Genomic DNA, 22,472 nt, shown 5'->3' on the forward strand with positions numbered 1-22,472 from the left:
TAATTCAGTGCTGGCGTAGCTGTGGTAAAACAGCCGTGTTCATCCTGGCAGGGTGGTGGGCGACTATTTGAGAAAGCTGTAGAGATGATACTAAAATGGTTAAGGAGATATTTATATCCTGTGATTCACTGGCACCATTCATAGAACCATGTCTTCAGAAAATTTTGCCAGGAAGAAATGACTTATTTATACATGGAGTAGAGAGGGAGTAGAGAGCAAAGACTCCCTAAGGAGTCTTCAAGGTAGGACTATGTGGGACTCCTTGACTGGTTTGTTATTGAGGGTATTTTTATGTGGGCGTGAGCTGAATGAGAGCAAGGATTCTTAAATCCTTAGACAACCTGATGAAGCCTATGGGCTCCTTCTCAGAATAATGGTTTTAAATGCATAAACCAAAATACAAAGGGTTACAAAGAAATCTATGCTATTTAAATATGGTAATCACAATATTATACAAAGCAAGTTGATGGATCCCAGGTTAAGCACCCCTACGAGAGATGATTTCTGTAGTCCCTTTACTCTGAACTACTGTGATTTCCTGAAGATGAAGAAAACAGTAATAATTCCCAGCTTCCTCCCATAAGTGTCAAGAGGACAAAAATGGCGAGGTCCTGTGTAGTGAGAAGAATGAATCCTGTGAAGTGGTCACATTATTTGAATTCGCACTGCATATTTCCACTGGGCTGGAACCAATTACCATATTTTACTTAATTATAACTTCAAAGAGCCTGAATTCAAAGACATGCAACCACTTCACAGGATTCATTATTCGCACTAATAGGAACCTGGCTGTATTATATGGTAAGAACTTTGATAGAGTAGGATGCAAATTCATGACATCCCCCTCCTTTTGTTGTTTAACATAGGCTTCTATCTAGGTGATTCAGTGGATAAGACACTGGGTCTGACTGGAGTCAGGAAGACCTGAGTTCGAATCTGGCCTCAGACACTTACTTGCTGTGTGACCCTGGGCAAACCTCTTAATCCTGTTTGCCTCAGTTCCTTATCTGTAAAATGAGCTGGAGAATGAAATGGCTAACCACTCCAGTATCTGCCAAGACTTGGGGTTTCCAAATCGGGTCACAGAAAGTTGGATATCACTGAAAACAACTCAACAACAATAACATAAGGATAAATGTGCCCCCCTCAAACCATTGGCTCTGTACCAACCAACAAGTTGGCCTTTTTTCCTTGTACTATTGGGGGGGTGGGGAATCTTTAGACACTTCTGAAATTAATAGATATTGTGATTCATTTAGGTAAATTCATCCTTAGTTAAATTCCTTTTGCAATGTAATGAGGTAAAATTTAATTTCTTAGCTGATCAAAGGATAAAAATTTAAGTCTAATGTTAAATAATTGCCCAATGTGACAAATGCTACAAAGAAGAAATAACAGATATAGGTCAACAAACTCCCTCCACTTTGCTTCATTCTTTTTTCCCTTAATAAATATACCTCCCTAACATGGTCCTATCATAATCACAACAACTAAAGATGATCAGCGTAGAATGAACTCTTTCTTGATTGGTTTTGAAAGATGGTCCAGTGACTTCATCTCCATTGGCTATTCCCCTCCCCCCCCAAAGTGTAGTAGTGTTCTCCTTGTTGTCTCATTACTTCATCCTGTTTATGTCAGTAGTTGTGTGCCTCATTCTAGCATTATATCACCTCAAGTTCTGAGACTCACTTCTCTTGCTCATGGTTGGTTGTGAAATGTGACCTTTGGGACTTAAGCACTGCCATGCGGCCATGTGAATGGATGGAATGTCCCAAGAAGAAGGAAATTTACAAATATAAATGCATTGCCTGGAATAGGCCCTCTTCCAATGTGTTGCAAAACTCTCATTGAACTGTTTTCCTGCCTTGATTTCAGTTTGACTTAAAGTCATAACTTGTGAATGGGGAACCAACAGAGTACTACAGATACTCATGCCATTGCCAAGACTCTGTTTCTATGGTCTCAGAACTGACAGAACTCTTCCCTCTTTCTGTTCCATACAGACCCAGAACAGAATGAAGTTGATGGCTGACAATTATGATGAAGACCATCACCATTACCATCATCATCACCACCATCACCATCACCGGTCTCCTGGGAGGTCCCAGCATTCCAACCACAGACCCTCTCCAGACCAGGTCAGTTACATCATCCCTTACCTTGAGTATCCCTTTTACCCATTAGATATTTCAAGATAAAATAAATACTCCTTGAGAAATAATAAACAGCACAAAGTGATATGTTCTTTGAACTGAAACTAATAGCTTTGGTATTTATTTCCATCACTCAGAGAATCTAAATGTTTTCCTTTCTCTTTCCTCTTTGGGTTTTTGTCTTTTATTGTTTATAATATGCTTCCCTCCCCAAACCTTCTTCCCCTTTTTCAAATTCACTCCCTCCCCCACTTTTGATTCCTAAGTATACCACTCATTTGATAACTAAAAGGGAAAGGTCCCTTAGGATGTCCATCTCATTGAGTTTCCAGAGAAGGTAATTTTTTGACAACATCCAAGAAAATTCCTCAGCATTACAAATTAATTTTGGTGCAAACCAATGGGACCCTAAAACAGTGATGCTTGGTTTTTACAAGATAGTGTCCAAGATTCCAGTTTATTCCTTCTGGCCACTAAGGTCTTGATTTTCTAAGCAAAGTGAACTAAAAGTAACATTGTAAAATAAAAGATCAATAAAAACTTTCCTTTAAAGAAAAAAAAAACCCACTCATCATGTTAAATGCTTTTCCAATTTGCCCACAGAATGGGGCTTACTTTTATTTTTGTTTTGCAGTTACCCATGGTAAAAGCAGAATGTCACAATAAGGTCAAAGAAAATTCAAACCAACATAACATGGCTGCTTTTAGCCCCTTTCATTTCATTATTGGTTCTCATGCATTGGAGGCAGCCATAATGTAGTAAGAAATATCATTGCCTTTAGACTCAGGAGACTTGGGTTCAAATTCTGTTGACTAGCTTTGTGACTTTGGACAAGCCCCTCCTTTCCCAAACCTCCATTTCCTCATCAGCAGAATGGAGGTTCTAGACAAAATTGACTTTAAGGGCCCTTCCAACAACTGAATCCTGTAATTCTATGAACCAGGGTTGTATAGACAGCTTTTCAGTAGTTGTGAGGATCAACAGAGCTGATGTATGTAAACAACTTTTAAAAATGTAATATCATATTAATGACCATTATTATTAATCTGGTTCTGTACCTGTCCATTGAGTGGTTTTGGGAAGAGGGTTGATTACATCCTTTATTAATTTCCATCATACCATGGTTAGCAAACAGGTAATTAGTAGATGACTCAAGCTACAATCCATAGAAGAGAGTTCAGACCATTTGATTCATCACTTCAAAAGAAATACCTGTTTCTTTGCAGGGTGATAGGCTCTTGCAGTGCCCATAATTCCATTCCCAAGAAGCACCCCATTTCTGCCAATTTATTATTCCTGAAGCTTGACTCAATATGACTAAATCACTAGTCCTCAATTAAAAGGAAATTCATGTAGAATGGAAGCTCTTTGAAGACAAAAGATAATTTCATTTTTGTCTTTGCACCTTGCATAGAGTAGGCATCCAATAAATGGTTGATGAAATGAATTAAATTAGAACTTAAAAGGCAAAGGAAATAAAAATCCTGGGCTCCCACTAAAATTGAAAGAGACCTCACCCCTTCACATTCAGGAGCTGTCCTGCCCTCCCTCCCCTCCCCTCCATCCCAACATGGAGTTCAGCTGTACTTTGGGAAATCCCAAGATATGAACTGACAGCTCAAGCAGAGAGTCATGCGCGCATCTGAAATCTTTAATATATAAGTAGGGAAGATACTCCTTTTTTGGTATAGTTGTAAAAAAATTAAATCAAATTTTAAGTTGTATTTTTATGATAGGATGTAATAAGAAAGTAGGGAAAGGTTTTTTTTTTTTTTATAATTTTATTGTTTTCCACAACTGAGGGTTTTTTGGTCTGTGTTTGTGAATGCCCATCCTCCTCCATGTTCCTTGAGACTCTCTTTCCTCAAAGATGATAGCTGTCTCACTCACTCCAAAGGTCTGATTTTTCTGTATTTCAGAACCTGTGACCCCATCCCTTACTTCCCCCAAGTCTTGTCTATGCCTAACCATAGGACAACTCATGATTGGGCTAAAATACAGAAAGCCAACACCACACACCAGGGCCCACTGTATTAAAGGGAGATTCCAACACCATCAGCTTTACCTTATGGAGGTCATGAAACTTAGTAATCCAGAAGAGGGAGTCAGCATGGCCCATGGGAGCAAAAACTGGCTTGTGTTATCACCTGTAACTTATCTGCCTTTTGGAAAAGAGGTGGATACAATGTTAGTTTTGTACATCTAGACTAACAAAGTATGATGGAAAGAGCTGCCACATTGGCAGCAGAAGGCATGGGTCTGAGCCTGGTTCTGTTGTTTTCAACTAGTGCGATGTTGGGCAAGACATCTCAGTCTCTGAACCTCACTTTATTCATCTCTAAATGTCATCAGATAAGGTGATGACAAAGATTCTATAATATAATAGATTTTTTAAAGGTCATAAAGCCAGCTTGGAAATTGGAGGATGGAGTCAATCCCCAATGACACTGTCTTCTTGGGATTGCAGAGTGCCTGCAAAAGAATTCAGAATCATGGGGAATCCATCATTTACCTTGCAGAGAGGAGCATCATACAGCCAGTAGTGTGCTGAACCTGGAACCAGGAAGACCTGGGTTCAGATTTAGCTTCTGACATTTACCTGCTGGGTGACCATGGGCAAGTGTCTTAGCCTCTTCACCTCAGTTTACTTCTCTGTAAAATGAGGCGGTTGGACAAAGTGGTCTTGAAGGTCCCTTCCAGCTTGAATCCCATGATCTCTATATATCAAATCATGCTGCCTGTTTTACTGCTATTAGGAGGCTAAATTACATCAGGGCAACTGCTCTTTGAAAGAGGAGACATACTGTAGTGGAAAAAATACTGCATTTGCATTTAGAAGTCCTGAGTTCAGATACTCCTGACTGAGTCACTTGCAAAATGAGGGTAAAGGAGGGAGACCAGGTGACCTCTAAAGTCTCTTTCAGTTCTAAATCTATATATCTAATTATCTCTATAGATCCTGGAAAGCAAGTTAATTTAACAAATATTTAAGTACCTAAACAGGATCATAGCATGGGCACTGAATTTCAAAGGAACGGCTAAGCCAAGAATTATCTTTTCTTCCTCCTTTCCTGCTTCTCTCTCTCTCTCTCTCTCTCTCTCTCTCTCTCTCTCTCTCTCTCTCTCTCTCTCTCTCTCTCTCTCTCTTTCTTTCTCTCTCTCTCTCTCTCTCTCCTCTGACAGTCTCATGAAACTGTGGACCCTTTCTCTGGATCACATTTTTCAATAGTTGAAGTAAATGCAAAATTTCAATAAAAAGCTAGTGAGGATAAAGGACATATTCCCCAAACAAGTTCACAAACCCCGTGAAATCTATCCACAGACCCCTCTTCTAAGCCTATAGTTTTGATTAACCCGATGTTCCTATCTGCAATTTACCCATGTTAATATCACTACCCTTGCTCCCAAATCTGATGGGGTTTGAATGCTCATAGAAACAAAGTGATAACATGGACTTGGAGTCAAACAATGTGGCTTTGGACCAAGCTTCTCTGCGAGTTCTCTCTGCTTAGTCATTTGATCAACGAGCCAATCCTTTGACTCCTTTGAACCTTTATTTCCTCCTCTATAACATGAGGACCTTGGTCTAAATGGTGACTAAAGATCCTATTAGATCTAAATCTGTGATCCCACCACAGTCCCACTTCCCTAGCAACCCCAGCTCCTGGGTTGGAAGAGAGGAGATAGTGCCTGCTGAGTAGTTAGGATCACTTCCTATGGTGCTTCAGTATAGAAATCACCATGTCCACAGCTGTTTTGACCCAAGTGAAGCTAGAAATCTCAATTGTTTTCAAGATTGAAAGAGATCTCAGGGGTCAATTATTCCAACTTATTTCTCAGTTGGTATCTCCTTTATAAAATTCCCCCAAAAGTGGCCATCCACCCTACACATTATTACCACTAGGAAGGGAGACTCCCTCCCTACTGAGAGACCACGTTCTCTTTGAGATAACTCTAGTTCTTAGGGCATCTGTCCTTCCTTCAAGCCTGTTTGCCTCTTTGGAACATTCCCCTATTTCTGCTAGCTCAAGGATAAACTTAGAGAGGACAATGGGGAGAGGGAAAGCTATTTGTTTTTATGTTTCCCCATTCCAAACATGAAATTTATGAAAACTAGAAGAAAAGAAAGGAGTTCTCTCTATAAAACTATTCTCTGAAAAAAGTAATTCAAAGATTTCTAGAAGCTTAAAGCAGGGATTGTTTTCTGTTCCTCCCTCCCTCCCCCCATGATTTCCCTCCTTTTCCCCCTTCCTGCCCCTCCTCTTTGCTTTTTTAACTCAGGGGAAATTTCATTCAAAGACTATGACTTTGGAATAATGTCAGGTGAGGGAATAGCCTGACCTGGTCCTGTCAGGCATAAAAAATAGGGCCCATCTAGTTTTCCAGTAGCATTTCTAATCAGAAGCACGTGTTTTAAGGCAAATTTTCCCTCTATCATATTGATGCTGAAAAGCAGGAAGTGAGCCTTCCATCCATTTCCTTAGCAGCCTTTTTGAAGCTTCTTACCAGATGATAGGGAGATTCAAATCTGCTCCCCCTCCCCTTTTCCACCCCCTCATCTAATCAGATGGATTTGCCAGAAGAGAGTGGAGGTATTAACCCAAGGGATACACTTTCAGCCATTTGGAGGTCCTTGCTGAGCAGGGGCCTCCTTTATCAAGAGGCTTTCTTGCCTGAGACCTCATTTAAACCTCACACTGCCCTGCAGAGGTAGGCAGGGGTTGTTGTGCAATACCCATTTTACAGGAAAAGAAACTGAGCCCCAGAGTTAAGTCAACAAGTCAATAAGCATTTATTAAGCACCTACTGTGTGCCAGGTGCTGTGTTAAATGCTGGGGATACAAAGAAAGGTTAAAAATAAACAGCTCCTACCTTCAAGGAGCTCCCAGTCTAATGGACACAGCACATAAACAACTGTAGACAAACAGGAAATGGATAAGGTTAATTGGACATACTATCAGAGGGCAGGCACTAAGATGAATGAGGCCTGGGAAAGGCTTCTTTCAGAAGGTAGGACCATAGCTGAGACTTAAAGGGAGCCAGAGAAAGCAGGAGGCAGAATTTCCTGGGTTGGGGCCAGCCATGAAGATTTCTGGAGACAGGTGCCTTGGTGTCCTATTTGAGAAACAGCAAAGAGGGGAGTGGTATCAGATCAGGAGTATGGTGAGGGTGGATATGAGGAGGGATTGGAAAAGTAAGGCAGAAAGTAACCAGCTTATGAAGGACTTTAAAAAACAGGATATTCTATTTGATGTTAGAAATAATTTTTTAAAAAGCCACTGGAATTGATTGAATGGAGGAAGCCCTCAAAGGGGAAGCAAGGGGCAAAAGCTTTGTACTCCAGGAAGTTCAGATTGAAAGATGAGGGGAGGAGGGACTAGACTGTAGAGATACGACTAAGGGAGACCAACCAACAGGTTATTATAATAATCTGGGCCCTACGGAAACTAGGGCAGTGGTAGAATCAGAAGAAATGAGAGAACTTGGCAACACATTAGGCAGGGAGAGGGTGGAGAGAGAGAGAGTGACAAGTTGAGAAGGATACCCCAGCTTGAGTCTGGGGAACTGGAAGGATGGTGGTTTCTTCAACAGGAACAGGGGAGTTAGGAAGGTGAGAAGATGGAGGAGGGGGGAGAGATACTGGGGCATCCAGTTCAAGATGTCTGATAGGCAGCTGGCTGTACAAGACTACAGGTCAAGACAGAGGTTGGGAGTGGATGAGTAGATCTGAGAGTCTCCTGCATAGAGAGATGAAGGGCCTTACCTGAAGTCTCCAGGCTGGTAAGTACAGAATCTAGGCCTTTTTTTGTGTCATCCAAGAGTCTTTCCCCTCTTCCACTCCAGTGTATGAGACCATGAGACTACTACAGTAAAGAAACTGATAGACAGAGCACCTCTAGAAATGTCAAAGGAATCATTAATGTCAAATGAGCCCAAGAGCAGGGAGACATCCACTCAGCAAAGGCATTCACCATTATCATAAAGGAGATACAGAAGAGAGTCCAATGCTATAACCACAGCATGTACAGATTTTCCTCTTGTATCATGCTAGATGCCTAACCCAGAGTCCAAGCTAGAAAGGGATTTCCAATAGATGATGAGGTCCTTCAGATACTCCTGTTTGTAGATGACATTGTACTAATTGAATCAAACCATGAAACATCACAAAGCCTCCTGAATGAGTTCCATGATCACTGAAAAAACATTGACCTAGCTATCCATGCATTCAAAATCAAGTGGATGACAAAAATCTGTTGTCCAGACTATGATTTACAGCCAGGTATCCCATGGAGCTTATAGATCAATAAACATGAAATGTTTACTGTGTATGTGCTAGGCACTGTGCTGAGCACTGGGGATACAAAAGGAGGCAAAAGATATTTCCTGTTTCAAGGACCTCACAACTGAAGGGGTCTTATCCATAAGGTTACAAATTCATAGAAATAATTATTTAAGTGTCTTGGACAAAAACTGAAAGTGCATAAAAAATTGGAAATGAGTAGTGATTTGATGCCAGATTTGATTAAGAGGCTGGCCAAATATTGAGAGTAAAAGATGGCCTTTGGAGAGCCTGGTAGCTGTACGATATCAAGAGAAAGCAAGAAAGGATCTCCTCACCTTGAATTATCCAAACATTTAAACATTTATGAATTTATAGGAAGACAGATGAGTTTCAAAACCTATATGGGTTCATGTCAATGTCAGGATATTCATCGACTCTTTATGATGTGGAGCAATAATCATTTTAATTATCAAGGAGATAGTGGTGGCTTTATGTCAGGAGAAAGGAATCTTGAAATCAAAGCTTAATGGAAACAAGGCATTAGAGTAATTAAAACCTTCTTGACATCAAATGATATATGCCTTTGGAATAAGAAGAAAATGATCAATTGATTTAGAATAAAACACATGGTCCACTACCTCAAGGCACCTTCACATCAAAAAGAAACAAAATAATTTTCTAAGATTGCATGACAACCAGGCCACAAATTTATAGAAATAATTCTTTAACAAATGAATTCCAATCCACAGAGCTATAATAAAGACTGCTAATAGATATAGTCTATTAAATTGGCCAGATGTGACTATACTGGCTTGCCAATGAGCAGATCTTATGAAATGACTAATATATATAAAAACAGAAACAAAGCCCTCCATGGGCAACATCCACATGATGTCCAACAATATTTTGACAAAGAAAAGGAGCAAACAAATATGTGAATCAAGTGAATTTGTTTACATAAGTGGGACGGCTCATGAGGGTGATATGAGATTCAGTCATTGCTACTAAACTAAAGAAGGCTCGATCTGAAGGAACCTAGATATTGAGAAATATGGATTTTGCAATATAATGGTAGGAACTGTATATTACTGCAAATTGTAAAAATTTAGAAACTCCTGAAGACCTAGAAAGGCATGTTCTGATGGCCAGAATTATTCACCAGAGGTATGCTGTTCATCATCGTCATCATCATCATCAGTTCTAGAATTTACAAATTTTATTCTCACAACTCTAGGAAGTAGATACCATTATTATCCCATTTCCTGTGAGGAAACTGAGAGACAGTTCATAAACTAACAGATAAGTCTCTCTCCTATAAATACAGTTTTCAAAATGTTCTTGAGAATTCAACAAATAAAGAGAACCATAGAATTATTGTTAAAGTGACTTGTCATAGATTCCCCCAAATAATATCAATCCGCCACTTTAGAACAATGATTTTAATAGGTACTGCCATATCAAAAGTGTATAACCTCCACCCTATGATGCATGAATAGTATTCCAAATATAAAGGACTAATGAAAATAATCAAAAGTATTTGGGAATGAGAAGACATATCACCCCCATTGTCTTGTTTGCTAATAGAATTGTAATGAAGATGCTTTTGGGGATTTTACAGAAGATGAGCTGTCCTACCAGGCCTCTTATTCAGTTATGAAAATCACTTACTTTGTTCACCTGTATAAGAGTTTGGTAAACACTAAGTGCAAAAGAAAGAAAATAGCTCTTATTAGTCACAAAACTCTTTTTTTCTGAGGGTCATTAACTTCAAAGAGGAGGACAAGGAAGAAAGGGAGAAAAGGGGAAAGAGGAAGAAGCAGGAAGAAGAGGAGGAGAAAGAAGAGGGCTAGGTGATACAGTAGAAAGACTTTTGTTACCTGGCATTAGGAAGACTTGAGTTCAAATCCGACCTCAGGCACTTATTCACTGTATGAACTAGGGGCAAACCACTTAAGCTGTCTGCCATAGTTTTTCTCATGTGTAAAATGGAGATTAAGTAGCTAGGTGGCACAATGAACACTGAGCTTGGAATTAGGAAGATTCATCTTCTTGAGTTCAAATCTGTCCTCAGACACTATCTGTGTGGGCAAGTCACTTAACGTTGTTTGCCTCAGTTTCCTCATCTGTAAAATGAGCTGGGGAAGAAAATGGCAAGCCACTCCAGTATCTTTGCCAAGAAAATCCCAAGTACAATCACAGTGAGTCAGAAACAACTGAACAACAACAACAAAATGGAGATGATGATACCACCCATCTCCTAGGGTTGTGGCTAGGATACAATGAGTTATTTGTAAAGCACCTTGCGAATCTTAACGTGCATCAACAATTATACAAAGACAGCAGATACGGAGCCAACCTCCCCACCAAGATGGCCTAGGTCAAAGTCCCATCTCAGACACAGACTGACTTGGTGAACATGACCAGGTCCTCTCAATGCTGTAGTTCCAAAGGAGGCACCAGCCATCACTTCCATGCAGAAGTTTCTTGTATTAATGATATCACAGGTCCAGTCCCTCTCTGTATCAATTACTCACATTTACAGAGCATATCAAGTCTCAGAAAGCACTATACATGCATATATATACATATTACAATTATATATATATAATTTCAATGATTTCATTTGAGCAAAACCCAGCATGTTCTTCCTCTTTTCTCTGATGATTTACGTGATGAATTCTGTTAATGAGGATTTAGTGATGATGTCCCAGCGCACACAAGAGTATAAACATCCTCAGGAGCCCTTCACCTGCAGCTACTTGGCAAAGGGCTGACTGCAGCTTCTTCTATGTTTCATTTCTTTACACCTGCTGGCAATCTTTGGGAGTTTTCATTGATGCTGATACTTCAGCTGCAGATTGATTAGATGTATGTGTGTCTGTGTATGTGTGTGTGTATATCTGTGCGTGTGTTTGGGGGGCAGAGATAGTGGGATGTCCAGGGAGGGGAGGAAGGGATTCTGCGTTTGAATATCCAGATAATGAATGTTACTTTCTTAGTTGCCTCTAGAAGATGGATTCTGGACATCAAGGCATAATTCCTGGCTTTTGCTAAGGAAAAAAAATATTTTATGTTTTGAGGTTAAATGAATGTGCTACGAATGTATACAGACTGTCCTGTGTGTATATATGTATATATCTCTATATGTCAGACTTGCATAGACTTTTCCACATATGGAAGAATTTCTCAAGATCATGTTTAACTAGGAAATTCTCTTCCTTGCTTCCATGGAGTTCTTGTTTGAACACACGTTGTGTATATATAAGTTTTGGTGTTTCCTCTATAGAAGAAAAATTAACTGTCCTGTATTGTAGCCAACTCAAGTATATCTCTAGAACAGCTGAAAAAGCAAAGTCTTTGCAATCCACTGAGACAGTAACTTGATAAGCAAAGTTGCATATCTTATGGTTTAATATCCATATTCTAAGTAAGATAGTGGATTCCCCGGCCCACCCTACAGAGGGACTGTAAAATTTGGCCCTATGTCTAATCTTACGGTCTCCTGCTTGGAAAAGTTGGAATAGGGTTCCACATAGAATGAGAAAACTGCACACATCCATGAAGATGGCTCTCATTCACAAGAAAGCTCACTGGATGCTTAGAAGATATTAGGGTCAGAGGCAGATCCTCCAAGGACACAAACTATCAAGGATGCTCAGAGTCAGTGTAGCCTTTAGGATAGGATTATATTTGGAGTCAAAGAAATCTGGATTCAAGTCGTGCTTCTGATACATATTAACTGACCTTGAGCAGATCACATAATGACCTTAAGCTTCAGTTTCTTCTTCTCTAAAGTAGGAATAATAACACAACCCTTTTGCCTGGCTGTTGTGAAGATGAAATGAGATGATGGAAATAAAATACTCCTTTAAAGAGCCATAGAAATGTCAGCTGTTTTTTGGTTTGTTTTTTTTTTTTTACTACTGCTGAGAAGTGAAAAGCAATATAGAGGAATATAGTAAATGGAGTGCTGGGTCTATAATCAGAAATTCCTCAGTTCACATCCCACTTTGACATTCACTAATTATAGAAGTGGAACTGGTGATGTGGAGTCAGGGAGGCTGGGTTTTCATCCTGTCTTTGCCACGTACTATCGATCTGACCTTGGTCAATTCACTAAGACTCTCCAAGTCTCAATTTCCTCATCTGTAAAATTAAAAGTTTGCACTGGATAACCTCTAAGGTTCCTTTGGAGCTTAAATCCATGATTCTTTCTTCTAGCCCAAACTCTCATAAATAAAGTCTCATCTTACATGTGAGGAAAAGAAGACCTAGACAAGCTCATAGAGCCAAGATTTGGACCCAGGGCTCCAAATGGTCCAGCGTTCTTTCCAGTCATTTGCCCCATCAAGCATTTCTTAGCTACCCACGGTATGCTAAGCATGGTGCTTGACTCAGAGAATATGACAAAAATGAAGTGTTTCCTGACCCAAAGAAGCTTACATTCTACCATATGTGAGTCAATATATACATAACCAGATGTTGACAAATCCATAAAAAATAAATATAAGGTCATTTGACAAGAGAGGGGGGATTGGGAAAGATACCATGAGATAATTCTCTATGTCATGGATCCCTTTGCACAGTCTGGTGAATGGTTTTAAGTGTATAAAATAAAATACCTAGGATTACAAAACCCATTTAATTAAAAAGGTCATCTAAAATATTAAAAACAAACAATATAAAAAAGATCTTGGATCACAGAGCAAGAACCCCTGGGTCACTTTTGAAGGAAGCAGAGGTGTGGTTAAGGGACTTTATCAGAGGTCACACAAAGGAGGCAGGGGTGAGGAGACATTGAGAGACATTCTAAACATGGGGGACCACAAATGCAAAGGCATAAAGATGAAAGATGGACTGCTTTGTGTGAGGATCAGAAAGATGGACTGCTTGTCTGGACTGTAAGGAAGGAGGGGTTACAACCAGATCCCAATTAGCAAAAATATCAAATCCCCTGAAGCAGTCATATTATTCTAATTTACTCAGCATGTTCCCATTGGACTAAAATCAATTTCCGTGCTTTACATAATGAAAACTTCAAGCAGTTCAAATTTAAAGAAAGGTGACTACTTCAGGGAATTCATTATTTATAATAATTAGGACCTTGCTCTAGTACCTGATAAGCTTGAAAAGGTAGCTTTGGGTAAGGGAAAGAGTTAAGATTTCAACCTCAATCTTCTGACTTCAAATCCACTCATTTTTCCAATCAATCAATAAGCATTTTAAAAACACTATGCCACACTGTCTGCCTCCTTTACTAGCTCCGTAACCATGGGCAAATCAATTAACCTCTCTGATCCCCAAGGCAACGTTTAAAGTCTTTTGTTGTTGTTCAGTCATGTTTGACTCTTGGCGGCTCAAATTTGGGTTTTGTTGGTAAAGATGCTGGAGCAGTTTGCCATTGTCTTTTCCAGCTCATTTTACAGATAAGGAAGTTGAGGCAAAAAGTTAAGTGACTTGTCAAGGGTCACAAGCTAGTAGGTATTTGAAGCCATATTTGAACACAGGAAGATGAGCCTTAGTACTTCAGGCTCAGCACTCTATCCACTGAGCCACCAAGCTCCTAGCTAATTAATAGAAGGATTGTGACCTGTGTGGTCACCAATCCTTGACTTATCTACAGGGCTAAGCAAATCAGGAGATATGACGTAGGAGATACGATAAAATCACCAGCTAAAAGTTCAATACTGAAAACCCAGTGGATTCCACTTTCTCCATACTCTGAAAAGAATCGATTTGAGTATTTCCAAGTGTCTTGTCAAGGAATGTCTTTGAAAATCTCTAGCCTCCATGCGTGAACAGGTGAAAGGCAGGACTGTGAAACTGACGAAGAGCTGAAGGTGTGTGTGTTTCACAGAATGTATAACTGTCCCATGGTTGTGTCTGGCTTCCCCAACCACTGAGTAGGAACAGAGGAAGAGGTAGGGTGTCTAAACAAGAAGACCAGCTTCAGAGAGAAGCAGCCAGTTACTTAAGCCTAAGTATGATGCTGATTCCTTCCAGGCAGTCACAGAAAAAAATTGTTGATAAACCCTGTTCAGGTAAGTCTTCCCTCATAGGAAGTCAGCCAGGACAGCTTAAGCTCGTCAGCCTCTATTGAAAAAGGATGTGTCCTCAAAGGAGGTTTGAGCTCAGGGAGGATTTTGGCATTAGGATATTTGGGATAAAGGAATTTTATTTAAAATTTTTGATTCTTTATCATCCCACTGTGCTATAAATAAAGTCGCAGCACCTGCTTGGCCAGCATTTGAGTTTCATTAAGAGATTTGTCACGGTATCTTTGGAGTCAACAGGGGTTTTCAGACCCATCCCAGGATTCAGGGCTCAGGGACATAACTCATCTTGGCAACCTCGGATGTTTAATTCCTTTTCAACTTGCTTCTTTAATCCTGCAACATTTGTCTAAGGCACTGTGGCCCAATCCCCATTGAAAGGGGGTGGCCAACCTTGAAATGCCTGAGAGTAAAGAAATCCATTGTGGATGGCTAAGTACGGCTGCCTTTTCTTCCTCCCCCTTTCCCCCCCTTAAATAGTATCCTCAGTATCGAATTGAGTTTAAGCAGCTCTGTTACCATCAGCCTATGAAAAGATTAGAAAATGGCAGTGGACATGCCAGAAATATCTCCAAAGGAAAAATTGAATTTAGAAGGTGATGGGCATTAGCTCAGGATCACACCAGCACTGCTGGTACATTGTCAGGTTTGCCATGCCTAGGGAATTCCCATTTCAAACACCTTTCATTTCATAGGATCATAGACTTAGAGAAGGAAGGGGCCTTAGTATTTTCTGTTCAGCCTTCTCCTTCATTTTACAATTCAACAAACTGAGGTTCAAGTATATTAAGGGACTTTGTCAGAAGTTGCACAAATAGTAAATTGCCAAGCCAGGATCTGAACCTAGTCTTCTGTCACATGAAATCTAGGGCTCTCAGAGCTGTATGAGGTTGATAAGGGTTAAGAGTTTTATCTAGTATCACACAGCTAGGAAGGATCTGTGTTGTAACTTGAACCCAGATCTTCCTGGCTACAAATCCTCTGCTCCTTTCATTATGCCATGATGTCTCCATGATTCCTCTAAAACCAGCCTACTGCACCCTATACATGCCATCTCTCACCTCCATGTTTTACATAGGCTGTCCTCCCCAAGCTTGAAATGGACCCCTTGTCCACCTCAGCTTCTTTCAAGGCCCAGATCTGTCCATTAATTAACTGATTGATACGCATTTATTTAGTAACTAATATGTGTCAGACATTGAGCTAGGTCCTAGAAATACAGAGATAGAGAGGGGAAGATTCCTGTCCTCCGAAGATGTGCATTGTAACAGAGGAAATCACATATATACATAGAAGTAGATACTATTTGTATCACATATATGTATTTTCTTCTTTGTGTATAACAATATATTCAATTATCAAAATAATTTAAAAGGAAAAGGGAAATCAGGATAGACTTACTGGAGGGGGTCACATTGGAGTGGATCTTTGAAGGAAACGTGGCATTCTAGGAGGGGAGGGAGCATAATCCAAGCAACCCTGAGTTTGGGGTGGGGGTGGGGACCTTAGTTCTTGTAAAGAACCAGAAACAGTAGAGAGAATTTCCTGTATGAAGAACATCAAATAGATTAGTTTGGAGGGAAGGTTAAGTGGGTGAAGGGGAGTGATGTGTAATAAACCTAGAGAGAGCAGATCGTGATGGGCCTTAAATGTCAAACAGAGGAAACCTCTGGGGCTCTTTGAGCAAGGGAAGCACATGGTCAGACCTGGACCTTAGGAAGATCACCCACAGGCCACTTTCTCCCTAAGCCCTTTCCTGATCTCCTTCAACTGATTCAACATAACTTAGTATTTATTTCCTTGTGTCCATGCTGTTTCCTCCTGGTAGAATGTAAGCTGCTTACTTTTTACCTGCCTCCTTGCCTTGAGAGCAGAGACTGTGTTTTTGATTCTTGTGTACTAGCTCCTACTTTAGTGGTTAGCACAAAAAAAAATGCTTAATAAATGATTTTTGAAGGAATAATTGAATGTGTAGAACTTACTTTGGAACAATTTCCCCAATTCTGCCTCTCTACAAAGGAGTAATTACTACTACTTTCAGGATTCTGGGATGCTCTGCCTCCAGAAACATTGCTCATGAGCCTCCACCAGTTTGTTCTTCACTAACTATTAACCAGCTGACTCCATGAGCTTTCAGAAAAGGGACTTACTAAGAAGGCATAATAAAAGCAGTTGGTAAAAAACATTCCCCATAAACCAGGATACACACTCACTGTAAACACAGAAGGGCTCTGGGGAGAATGGTCTCAAATACAAGTATAATGTGTCAAGGAATATGTGTAAAGAACATCTATGACAGAAGGGTATCTGACTCCTTGACCTGAAAGACCTTCTCCCCACCATTTTGCAGAGCCCTTATGAAGTTCTCCTTAGAGTAGCTCATTGCCATGTAGGCAGCCTAGCCAGGTCCTAAGGATCTATGCTTCTGTTATGTCCACAGCTGGGACTGCTTTCTGCTTCCAATTCCATGTTCTCTGAAACTGCTGCCATGTTAAAGTGACTTCTTTCTGCTTTCCATTGCTGTTGGCCAATAGTGCCCTACATCAGGTGGACTCCTCAGCCATTGTTCCACTCTGGGTTCCTGTGAGTCCTCTGATGGGACCTCAGTGTCCCCTAAATTCACAAGGTTCCCTAGGTAATTCCACCTCAGAATACTCATTTACCTAAGATAAAGAACAAACAAAAAGACAGAAGCTGCCATGTGCTCAGAGCTGCCATTGCTGGCTGGGGGAGAGGAGTGATGCCTGTCTCTCACCAAATGCTTGGGGATAACCCAAAGTCATCCAGCCTTACAGCTACAATGATAAAAATGATGAAGCTTTTGATTATACTGTTAGTTCTAACTTAGCAATCCAAGTCATCCATTCCAGTCCTGCAGCCAGTTAGAAGAGTTTTCATCATCGTATTGTACTAGTCTCTAAGTAGTCGTGCCCAGAAACGAGCTTCCTGAAAATCTCCATGTCGTCATTTAGACTGATAGCAAGCAGAGAATTATCCACATGACCCTCAAGGGCAGCTCCCCATTCATTCCTGTTACAAATGAGTGGATTTCAGCGGATGGAAATGATGGAGGATAATGAATGGGAGAGCTAATCTGGGTGTGGGAATAGTGTGAAAAAAAGCAACGAGGTGAGGAAAGGTGATATATGTTTATGAGATGGCAAGTAGTCCAATCTAGCTACAACAGAGAGATTAGGAAAGAGTAGATAACATTGGAGTCTTGAATGCTGAGCTAAGGCATTTTCTTTATTTTTAATTTTCTGTTGGGTTAGTGTGAGTTTAACAGTCTATAGAAAAGTAAAAGGAATTAGTTCAAATCTTAGAAAACAGAAGAATGCAAACCTTTCCATGTTTTTCCATTCAGTCATATTTGAACATACCTTGTAAGGTCTCATGTGTCAGGGACTTTGTGGGGACTGAAAGACGTAGTCCTTTCCTTTGGGGAGCTTAAAATGAATGGAAATGCTGCTGCTGGTCAGAACAATTTTCACACACTAATAGAATAGCCTCTCAGTGTTGGAAAGAACTATAGAGGTCTTCCTCTCTGTACCCTGCATGAGTCTAGCACCCTACCTGAGCTGTGGATTACCAATAAAACAGTCTTTCCCTATCACTGTCTGGTATCCTTGATTAAACACATCTGTTGATGAGGAACTCACTGACTCACTAGGCTGCTACTTATGTTGTTATGAAGGATGGTTATGAAGGTTCAGAAATTATTCTTGACATTGAGCCGATAACTGTGACATTAAACCTACTTCTGGTCCTAGTACTGTTCCTTGGAACCAGGAAGAATGCTGAGTCTCTTCTACATTCCACCCTTCAGACATTTAAAGTGTTAGCTGACTCCATTAGGTCTTTTTTTCTCTAGACTACATCACTCCAGCTTCTGTTTGGATGGTTTTTTTCCAATTATCCATATATCATGCTTTTTAGTTTCCTCTCAATCTTTAATACCTTCCTATTGATGCCCAGGACTTGGTCAGGTTACTTTCTTATGACCTTGACTGTCTTACTTTCCCCCCATCTTTCATCCATTTTTGTAAAAAAAACTCATTGGAAAACTCCCTGGTTCATTCATACGGATCTTCTTAAATGCCACCCTTTTCTTCCTTAATCAATCACCATGTATGTATTAAGTGATTACTATATGCCTGATACCGTTCTAAATTATGGGGATTCAAAGACAAAAGTGAAACAGGGTTTTCCCTCAGGAAGCTTACCTTCTAACGGAGGTGAGAACACAAGGGTTTAGGGGTACATTGGAAGCATTTATGATGACCCCATTCACATTACACTCTTGAGAGCTTTGCTTTCCAGATTATTACCTGGGGGCCCACTGGGGTCTGCGAGGTGGCCCAGTAGACTCTCAGGCTGAACCCAAACCAGGAGGGGGTGGCTCCAGTATAGCATGCAGCTGGCTAATTAGTGAGCATCAGCTGAGTCGGGGTTTAATCAGAAAGGCAGGCAGGAAATCTCCCTGGGCAGAAATGGTGGGACCAGCCAGAGGAAAGTCAGAAACCCTTGGAAATTGCACTAGGCCATGCCAGTGGGTAGTTAATAGAAGGCAGCTTTAACAGAAAGACAGAGGCAAAATTGGATCTGAGGGTTACAGCCAGGGTCAGCGAGGGCAAGGGCAAAAGGAGATGGTGAACTAAGAGTGAGAGACTCATTAAGAACGCACTCATGCTGACCCATCTGCTATGATGAGAGCTGCCTTTGTGTACTGGGGGAGGAGAACTAGCCCTGCCCTTCCTCTATTTCTCCCTGACTCACAGCAATCAACAAAATGGTTGCCTGCATTCTGGACATCTTGAGTCCAACTCATCAGATGAGAATACTGATGGGGACCTTCGCAATCATGTAGCCCAACACCTTTATGATGCCAATGAGGAAATCTGGAACTTTCTTCGCTTTTAGACACCCAGACCATAGAGACACAAGAGTTTTCTCTGGGCTTTTGCCCACCTGCTTCCTAGGTCAGCATCCTTTTTTTTATTGGGTGTCCAAACTTCTGATGGTCACATCCTCTCTGCTCCAACAAACCAAACTCATCATCACTGGTCACTTAGGACCTGATCACAATTCTCCTTAGTGCTTCTTCTGAAAAATGGCATTGTCAACTGGAAGGATAGACATTTACCAGAATCTTTCCTTTTGGTAGAATGAGGCCTGTGATAATTGCCTGGATATTGGAAAGTCCACATCATAACCCCATGCTTCCTCTGCTCCAGAATGGAAATTGGTGCCAATCAAACAATTGCCACACTCTTAGGTAGCATGTACTATGTGACAGGTACTGTGAGGCTAGAGAGATAGCAGGGAACCTATCCCTGACCTCAAGACACATTCTAATGAAGCAGAAAATAACTAGGTGGCACAGGAGCTAGAGCACTGAACCTGGAGTCAGGAAGACCTAAGTGTGAATCCCACCTCACTAGCAATATGTCTTGGGAAAATCACTTAACCTCTGTTTTCCTCAGTTTATACATCTATAAAATGAGGCAGTTGAACTTGCTGACCTCAAAGGTCTCAATCCAGTTCTAATTAGATCATGATCCCATGTACACATCCACACAAACACACACATATGGTAGGATGTCAGAAAGATGTCATTCAATTTCTTCATTTATTTCAATTCATCAAAAATTTATTTAATAACCACTCTGTTCCCAGCGAGATGTCAGGCAGAGGAAAAACAAAGACAAATGAGGCAGTCTATGACCTCAAGAAACTTATGCCCACCCTCTGACTGGTTGGTCTGGAATATACCCCCTTTTCCTTTTGTTCATTCCGTCTCAATGTTATCCAATGTTTGGAGCTGTGTATTTCTTCCTGACAATGCAGAGAACCCCTTACGACAATTCATTCTCCAAGTTTTCAGAACACATTTGGAAAGAAGGTTGACAGTAATGCAAATATCCAACGAACTCTGACTTGAACTAAGCACAGTATTCTAAGGAATACTCATTCTCTGGCTTCTCTGTGCTCCAAGACCATCCAAGCCAAGGTTTGTTTGTTTCTCTGCTAAATATCAGAGATAACCTCCCGATATTTGCTTCCGGGTGGCATGGCTAGGACCTCAGGAATTCTTTGGGATAGGTAAACCTATGTGCAAATGGGCAGATTTCCACATCTGGGCTACAGGATATAAACATGCATTATAGCCACATATAAACAACCACTCTTGCTGTACAGAGACACACAAACATGGGCTATTATAATTGTTATTCCAGGAGGAAGGCTGGATGAAAGACTGTTTAGACTTGAACCTGAGATAAACCTTATTATAGGTCTGTGAAGACTCATCCCCCTCCCCCCGCCCCATTTCCCAGGCTCACCCCTATTGTTTTTATTTTTGCAAGTGTCTGTAATTCCTGACTCCGGCCAAGCCCACAGCTGGAAATGCCATGAGGGGGGTTGTTCTGGCCGAACCAAAAGCAGAAAGGATCGTAAATCCCATGTTGAAATCCTGTTTTCGTGACACATGCAGGCAGATTTTGCAGACTTCTGGGGTTTGCAGAGTTCAGAGAAGTTTCAGATAAGTGTCCGAGTTACATGGAGGAAGGAGGAAAATGTTACTTTAGATTACCCTCATCCTAATGATTCTGGGCATTTTTCTGTGGCCTCTCACATAAGGCTATTCATTAGCTGCTTTACGGAAGGTCATGTCCCATGTAAGGCTAAGACAGGGCAAGAAATGGCTGTGTAAGTTTCAGACTACATCATGGAAGACATTCGCTAGTGCCCCCCACCTCCCCAAATGCAGTGCAACTGTCAAGGAGTCACTTGAAAGCTTAGTGGCCTCTCTGGCATTTGTTGATGCTGAATGGTGATCAATTCAGAGAGATGCATGGACTCAGACAGACGGTCAGACAAAGACCTTGGCCTTTTGAACTCATCGGGGAGTGTTCTTCAGGAAGTTAGTTTTAGCAAAGTGGCCAGTGCCCATGACTATGGCTTCTATTTAAATCCTCCCTTGGCTCTCCTGATGATCATCTAGTCCCATGACCTCAGATATAGAAATCAAAATATCCACAGGGAGAAAAGCAGCCCACCAGTGAGGGGTTGCTGCTTCTTTTCATTTCTTTTCATGGAATGGAGCCATTTTGAGTACCACTGACATGGTAGTCTTGGAGCAATCGTGCCTTCTCCAAAGGGGCAGTCAGTCCTCCTTTGAGATACAAAGGCCGCAGGAGAGCTGCCAAAAGTGAATTGGTAACTTTTCATTCCTAAAACTCCTTTCTAAGGCATTTTCTGAATGCCACTCAACCAAGACACAGTCTCTTGGTAGAAACCTTTCCAAATCTGCCCACCTCCATCTTATAGATCCTGCCCCTTACTACCTAGGAAACCTTGGGCAAGTCAATGATGTAAATCATCATTTCACCTCTCTGAACCTCAGTTTCCTCATCTATAAAATAAGGGTGTGGGGCTAGCTGACCCTTCCAGTCCTTGAGTTGTAATCCTGTGAACCTATGTACAACCAGCCATTGAAAGGCAGAATACCATAACAGATAGCCTGCTGGACTTTGGATCTAAAAGACCTAGATTAGCTGTATGACTCTAGAGGACTCAGGGAACCTCTCTGGACTTCAGTTGCCTCACCTATAAAATGAGGATACTAATACCTTGAGTTGCTTCTTCAGAGAATTGTTATGAGGCTAAAATAAGTTGTATAAAGTGCTTTTCACACTGTAAAGAACTATAAAACATTATTATTATTTCATTCACATAGATATGCTTTGGGGCCAAATCATTACTATTCTTCATTTATATTTAATATTCTGTGGAATATTGTTATAATTCCTATGTTTTTGTTCTCATCCTTGCTGATCCGGTTAAGGTAGAATGGCCCCCAGGGTATTTCAGTACCCTGCTATAATTTTTAAAATATTTAATGTTCCATATACCTACATATAAGTCTTGATAATGTTAAAATTATTATCATTAATGTGGTCTCCACTCTCCAATCATCATCT

At 40.7% G+C, this 22,472-nt stretch overlaps 1 protein-coding gene across 6 annotated transcripts in view; it reads left to right on the top strand.

The window, feature by feature from the left end:
• The window catches only part of ERC2 (ELKS/RAB6-interacting/CAST family member 2), a 1,010,504-nt gene that overhangs the window by 776,287 nt on the left and 211,745 nt on the right, over positions 1-22,472 (top strand). For all 6 annotated transcript variants that reach the window (XM_072599028.1, XM_072599030.1, XM_072599026.1 and 3 more), the window contains one exon: positions 2,004-2,138. In XM_072599028.1, the coding sequence (XP_072455129.1) occupies positions 2,004-2,138 (135 nt within the window). The remainder of the gene's footprint in view (positions 1-2,003; positions 2,139-22,472) is intronic.

Source organism: Notamacropus eugenii, chromosome 3, assembly GCF_028372415.1.
Source record: "Notamacropus eugenii isolate mMacEug1 chromosome 3, mMacEug1.pri_v2, whole genome shotgun sequence".
NCBI classification, from domain to species: domain Eukaryota; kingdom Metazoa; phylum Chordata; class Mammalia; order Diprotodontia; family Macropodidae; genus Notamacropus; species Notamacropus eugenii.